Source organism: Falco rusticolus, chromosome 10 (genome assembly GCF_015220075.1).
Source record: "Falco rusticolus isolate bFalRus1 chromosome 10, bFalRus1.pri, whole genome shotgun sequence".
Classification (NCBI taxonomy): domain Eukaryota; kingdom Metazoa; phylum Chordata; class Aves; order Falconiformes; family Falconidae; genus Falco; species Falco rusticolus.
The window spans coordinates 10,048,686-10,056,217 of NC_051196.1; the positions used below are offsets into that span (position 1 = coordinate 10,048,686).

Here is a 7,532-nt window from a genome sequence, read left to right on the forward strand (position 1 = left end):
ACAGAAATAATGTGATACATGGTCTTCTTTCTTGTTCTCAGCTGCTAAATTGGCTGAAAAGAAGCTAAAAGAAAAGCTTAATCCTGCTGTATTAATACCTCCCCATGTGAACAATTGCAGCAGTTATCCTAAGAAAATTACAAGGTCAGGCAGGAAGGATGGTATCTGCACTATCAAAAAAACCCAGGTGTCTTAGGACAGGTTTTGTTTTATGTCTTGATACATATTATTAACAGTCTCTGGTTTATTTAAATAGCTATCAATCTGGTAAAGATTTTTCAATGGTAAAATTAAGGTTTAGATGGAAGTAATGTGTGAGGGCTTTCAGAAGGGCGTTCCCTATGCCTGCTTACTGCTTTGTTTACTTCTGGAGAAAACTTATTATTCAAATGTACCTAGAAACCCCTTAAGCATTTATCTGAAACAGTATTCCCTAAGATGAGAGGCTGTATTTCTATCAGTTGAACGAAATTACCGACCTTGGGAAGGTGATGGGCTGCTTCAAGTAACTCAGTTTGATTGCAAGGATATCTCAGAGCACTGATAGACCTGATGCCACAGGGGTAAGAGTGATGGGCCTTTAACAAAATCTTATGGATGTTGCTATTTTTTTTAGATAGGATGAACATATATCATAGCAATTAGATGTCTTCCCCCAGTAATTACATACACTTAAAATTGGATTGACACAGACTTGCAGAACGTGGACAAAGATGATTCTTTTTTCCTTCATTTCCTCCAATATACTGAATTTTGGGGCAGTCATGGGATTGCACCTCCATTCTGTGTTTCTCTGCTCAGGGAATGCATGCCATTTGAGAGCTTGAAAGGTGGCTGTTCTGATTCCCCACAACTAGTAACAGAAAGCAAAGGCATTAGATCAAAGCCACTGACCACCTGTCTTTCCAGGGATTTTACTCTGCGTGTGTATTTTGGCATTATGTCAGTTTTGCAGAAGACATAACAGAAAGTACTAACTAAATAAAAGGAATCAAAGAAGGGAGATGAGATCTTTTAGTTGCAATTTAAAATATTTGTGTTAGTAGTTTGATGACAATTTTGCATTAGACAATATATATCTTGTTCATTAAGCAAAGCAATGAGTTATTCTTCAGAAAATGTACTGAGGAATGTCTTTTTTACAGTTTGCAGATGGTGTGTACTTAGTTCTGCTCATGGGTCTCCTAGAAGGCTATTTTGTTCCTCTGCACAGCTTTTTCTTGACTCCTGATAGTTTTGAACAAAAGGTAATTAGATTTCATTTTTGTGTGACAGACAAATAAACATATAAACATATTTAGTAGTACAAGGATGTCATAAACTTTCCTGCTTAAATTTGATGTAAATAGCTGAAATCAAGAGAGGACTGTGCTGGTAACAATTTCCAAGCATTTTCAAGGTCTTAGTATCATGTTTACCTGGAATAAAAGGGAATATATATTAATAACGGGGTGGTTAGCAAGTATTAACTGATTTTGGCAGCCATTGTGTGATGCTGTCATTGAATCAGACTTACTGTTCATTAAGTGTGTAAGGAATTATTCACAGGAATTGATGACAGAACTGATATTTTTGTGTCCAAAATCCAAGAATTCAACATCTGAAAGGTTTCATGTTTTTGGAAGCATGAAGACATATATGTACAATGTATCACTTTAAGACCAACTGTTGCCTTACTGCCTGTTGCTATCCAGGCAATTCATCTGTCTATTCAAGCCGAGCACTTAATGGGCCATCATGTTCCAATTTTTGAACTTGTGGGAGGTGGGCTATTCTTACTCCTAAGTAATTTTTCTGTGGGTGATACTAGGTCACATGTTATTTTGCAATACTTTTGTATTTCTGAAACCACCATCACCACCCAGAAAAAACACACCAATGGATTGTCTGCATTCCATGGACCAGTTCTTCCATTGATATATGGACCCCTGACTAGTTTTTCCTTCTGAGCATCCGAGTCTGCAGCTTTAAATACATCTTGATTTGACCATTTATACTATACTGTATGTAGTTCACAGTAATGACTACCATTATTATATTACTAGGTCCTCAATGTATCCTTTGCATTTGAGCTAATGCAGGATGGTGGATTGGAAAAGCCAAAGCCAAGACCAGAAGGTATCTATTATACTTCTTTTGTATCGCCTTAAAAATTTGCATTGGATCCACATCATATCTCATAGGATTGTGGTATAGCTAAATGAAGGTTAAAATGTTAATCTAAGAGTGAAAGGCAAGATACGTTTTTGAAGTGCTCAGGTAACTGTATTTTAAGCGGTTGATAGTCATGCTTTTTTTCAAATGTTAGAAGGCTTCCTTTCTTGAATGGCCAGGGTAAGAGCTGTGTGACCAAACATGCGGTAATACTCAGGTATTCACTGAAAGAAAAAGAATACGATTGTGAATGGTGTCACTGGCAGATGTGAATTGCTCCAATTGTTCCATTTCCCCCCATCCTATATCTGCATACTAAACATCAAGTATTGCAGTGTGATTTGCAAGATTTTCACAAAAGAAGTAGATGTTGTGGAAGAAAAATTTTAGATGTTCACATAACTGCCTTTGAATGCAGGACCTAATCATGCCATATTTAAATTAGATTTAGAGCTAGAAACTGAAAGTAAAATGTGTCTTCAGGGAAGATGAAGGTTTTGCTGCTGACTTTGGTAGGACCAGGATTCCACTCCTCTTTGCTTGTATAAATACAGGGTTTAAATCCAGCTTTTTAGGCAGGATATAGAGCCCTTGATATCACCATGTTACAGAGTACTCTTCTTGTTCGTCCCGTGAGAAGTTACCACTTCTTACTGTACAGGAGCTGGACATATACTCTTCCAAACAGGGGTGGTAGCTGGGCTTCTGCTGGTTACTTACTACAGTAATCAATATATATGTGTTTTCAAGACCCATTGCAGATTTACATTCTGTGGTGTAAACAGTCTTCTCCTGTTGTAGTATGGGATTGTCATCCCCTGAGGAGGTGATACAAGCTGATGCTTAGAGTTTTACTTCCAATAGTGAGGGCTTTCTGGAGATTCAGGCACACATCACTGAATCAAGTTCTGCTCCGTTCTGCTTATTTTCCGTCCCTCCCAACTTCCAGATCATAATAGCAGCAGACATATGCACACACGCAAAAAAAGGTCTCAGGATTGAGCCTATGCTGCCTATGCATTTAACCTGGACCTACCCAGCCTATTTTTTCACTTATTTTAATTGCTTGAACTCTTATCCACAATCATGCTTGACTAAACCAGTTGTGACTATATCACACACTTTTATGTTTGAAATAGTCAAAGAGAGAAGGGGGAAATTGTGAAATCTAGGGATCCAAGTAAAACAGAGAGTATCTGTGATCCCTTACTCCCCATGGAGGTTTAAAATTCTTATGACATTTAATTTTTCAGGTATTTATTGCTCTAGGGGACAGCTAATTTTTCCAGTATAAATCAAGCCATAAGGATATTTCAGCATATATAAGCCATTTCTTGTGCAATTATTGAAATGCTTAATATGAAACTTCCTGCCCAATGTGAATGGAAAAACACATCTGTTTTATGTGTTGTTACATTGGGCACAATGCCCGTACTTAAAATTTCCAGTGAGCAAAAGAGTATTGAAAAGGATCTTATCCTAAATGTGTATACTAAATACTCTTTAAATTCCTACGCTGTTTCTTTGAGGTTCTTGAGGAAAAAATATGCTGAAAAGTGCTTTAGAATATGAAAAACATATTTAGTGGAAAAAAGAATGTGGTTAAATGAGTATGAAAACCAGTGATTTTTATGGGGTCAACAGTTTATTTGGGTTATTTGCAATATAATTGAAAAGGTATTAAAAAGCTTTCCCTGACCTTTTACTTTAAAAATGGCCGGAACATTAATCTACTGAGTCTATAACGAATTCATTTGCAGTTTAAGCTTTTTCAGATTAAGTAATTTCAAATTACTTAAATTGTGTGCATCAAAGCCAAATTCAAGTTTCTCTTTGAAAATTGCAACCAGTAAAACATTATGCATATTGGTCAAACACATGTAGCAATGGAAATACTTCATGTTTCTCTGGGAGCATGCTGCTTTTTAGTTTGGACCTTTCTGTGGAATTCTGTTGTTGTGGTGGAGTCTTCTGGTAACTTTGCAAAGGCCTGTCCAAGTTGTCCCTTTATTCATTTGAAGTTCTGTATTAGGAAGGGAAGGTGTTACGCAGCTTGCTGCTGGCCTGAAAGAGGAAACGTCCCGAGTTATATGTAAACAGTATTGCAGAGTGTGACATGATGTTGTGGGAGCAATGTGCCATTCCTGTAGTTTTTGGCATTTTTTCTTTGTTTTATACCAAGCATTTTTGATCTGATTTATTAAGAGCCACAAAACCATGTGGCTGTGGTTTCACAACCGTGCATAGGCTCAGCGTAAAACCTGGGTTTAAGTGTTTTCACCCTTTGTCTGTGGATGTCAGTTTGCCATGCAGCTATTATCTTTAGCCCTTCAAAGTCTGCATACTTTGGGACACCATGTGTAGTTTCGATTGAATTAATTCAAAAGAGTATAACCCCTTTGCAATCAATGAGAAACATCAGTGTAGATAATTATAATGGAAAAACTATCTGATGATTACATACACAATTTACTAGGCTTCCTTGGACATTTTGAAGGTAATAGGAGTATGTATGTACACCATCTCCTCTACACCTTCATGGCCAGTTCAAATACCAAAGTCAGGAGATTGAGTTCCTATACAGTCAACAGAAAGAGGACAATTCTAATCCTGTTCTATTCTTTGAGGGCAATTTTGAGTCCTTGTTTGAGATTGAATATTCCTTGAAGCACTAGCGTAGACTGCTGCAGTAGTACTTGTCAGTTTGTTTTATAGATTTCTTGTGAAATAATATTGACTTTCTCAAGAACTTCTCTTCGAAACAGAAGGTATTCATTAGCTTTTTGTTTCATATAAATCCTTTACCGTAGACGTTGAGTTTCTAAGGACTGGGTCAGCCATGTACATCAGCTAACTCAAAGCATTTTCAGAAGTGTCAAGGAGCACTTGTATACCTACTTTCTTTAGATCCTTTAGAAAATTTAAGCTTAGCTTTAGCTATCTTGCTGAAATTAGGCCTAATAAAGGATGTTGCAGCCCAGAATGGGCCAAGTCCTACGACTCTTATATGAGAGAAGAGTTCCATTGGTACCTGCCTGATGATTTTTCCCAAATCATTACTTTTCAGCTGCAACTGACTGAAGATTCAATCATATAAATATGTGTAATCTTAGGCACGGTTTGTCTCATGGCCATCTGAACGTTGGTTACATTTCTGTATCAGTATCCTTAGCCTTTTGTAGCCCTAACTAAAAGTGGTTGAAATACTGATTTTTGAGTTGCCAGTTTAAAAAACGTCATTTATATTTCTACTATTCATTTATTTATATTTCTACTCTTTCTTACTATCCTTGTGGTTCTAACGTTCATGGATATGGATCTCGGCAAGGAAAGAGAGTGGAGAATGGGCACTTCTTCTGAAAATGATTACGAGCTAATCAAGTTACTCATTGATTTTCCCTTGTCTTTTTTCTAGATATTGTAAATTGTGACTTGAAGTCTACACTGAGAGTACTGTACAATTTGTTTACCAAGTACAGGAATGTGGAGTGAAGAATTGATCTGGGTCCTGCAGGAGTGTTAACAAAGAAAGCATCATAACTGGCATCTTTTTCATCGGTATTCCTCTGCATCTTTATCCTAAAAGGAACTAAACCACTTATCTGAAGAATTTTTTCATTGGTTATTCATGCACTACTATTTTCATAGTAGATTTAAAGCTAATATTACTTACGAAGATAAAAGGTTTGGAGGGAGGTATTTGGGTATATTCTGGGAGGATTAATGTTTCAATAATGACTGTCTTCATACTGTTTCGTAGTAGGTAGAGCAAGAATGGAAAAAAAAGATTTAGTAACATTAATTCAAATCATTCTTTGAAGCTGATCATAGGAAGAATGTGTACTGAGTATTTTATTTTTTTTTACATATATCTTTTCTAATCTGGGGAGGGGAAGGACATGTTCTATACATGATAAGATGGTTGCATTCTAATTATGAGAAACATGCAGGGGGAGAAAGGGTTAAATACTCTTGTTCATATCACAGCTAAAAAGAAGACACTTTCTCAAGCACTTAACCTGATTAATTTATATTTCCAGTGCTATTAGGCTTGAATTTTATGGGCACAAACTGAAGTGGCTACTCATTCCTTCAGACTTACTGTAATGTGATACTCTGATTTAAATACATGTTATTGAGCATTCCACATAAGCACACTTTGCAGCTTGTCACTTGGTTTTGTTCAAGGAAGATATCTTTTTTGCAAAGTACACATTTCAGGAACACACACCTGTACACAGTTTCCCTATAATATTTGTATTATTACATAGTATTAGAAAGTAAAAGAATGGCTTGCTTTTCTTTTACTAGTTTAAACACAGGATTACCAGGTTGCAAGTTTGGATTTATTGCTAAAGAGGATTTAGAATTCATCCCTTTGTTTTTATGATGAATGTATTTTGCTGCATAATGTCCAACACAAAAACATGAGACTCATTTTCTAGAAACATTCTTGTAGAGTTTCAGATCCAAAAGCACGGCTTTTTGGTCACAGCTACTCCCATCTGCAGACTCTGTTACAGCGTAAGGTTCTTTGGCCATTTTACATGGCTGTAAAGAATACTTTTATCTAATCATCACCAATTATAAGCTGTTACCTGTTTGGTTTTAGCTATAACAAAGACACAAAAGAGAAATGAGAGTTGATTCTTTCCTTAAGACTCATGTCAAGCACCAGTTATGTTTCCATAAAGAAGCTGATAGAGACTGCCTGAATCATCAAAAACTGCACTGGCATAAGCTGAAGAGTAAACTAATCACTTGCTGGAAGTCTTGATGTTAGTATTAGATAACTTTCTAAATTAAGCGTTCCAGTGCAATCACAGGATCTTGGGATCCGGGGTTAGACAGTAAGGAGAAAAAAATCCTTAGGCAGAAATTACTGGACAACTGTTCAGAAATCTTTGGACCTCTTAGTGCAGGAGGGAGACTTGTTAACAGTCATCCAATTATGGCAGAACTGGTATAGGTAAAAGGGAAAGCAGTCTGTCAGCTGTTGAGTCTGTTCATCTGAAGAAACGCAGTGCTGGCAAGAACAGTTATTAACAGCTGTATGTTACTTATTTTATAAAGCATTACCTATTTTTCCATTTTCCAGGGCTTTTCTTTTTTTTTTTCTTTTTTTTAATGTAGCATAAAGGGAAGACAAGCAATTATGTTCTGTCTTTGATAAACACTAGCTGATGTTTAATAACAAGATGATACTGACTTCTGCTGGGGGGCTACAGAAATTATTCTCCTGAGAAGTAAGTATCAACTTTGCAAAGGGAAGTCAGTATTTAATTCAAAGGACAATACCTGGCCGTTCTCTGAACTCAAAAGTTGTTATCTGATTGTTATAAGAGTTCTAAATATCTTTATTAAAGCATATTGTTACC

General features: G+C 36.4%; 1 protein-coding gene across 5 annotated transcripts in view; it reads left to right on the top strand.

The window, feature by feature from the left end:
* PARVA (parvin alpha) overlaps window positions 1–7,281 on the top strand; it is a 65,449-nt gene extending 58,168 nt beyond the window's left edge. For all 5 annotated transcript variants that reach the window (XM_037402529.1, XM_037402528.1, XM_037402532.1 and 2 more), the window contains 3 exons: window positions 1,146–1,247; window positions 2,046–2,118; window positions 5,570–7,281. In XM_037402529.1, coding sequence (XP_037258426.1) covers window positions 1,146–1,247; window positions 2,046–2,118; window positions 5,570–5,646 — 252 coding nt within the window. In that variant the 3' untranslated portion in view covers window positions 5,647–7,281. The remainder of the gene's footprint in view (window positions 1–1,145; window positions 1,248–2,045; window positions 2,119–5,569) is intronic.
* The last annotated feature ends 251 nt before the right edge of the window (window positions 7,282–7,532 follow it).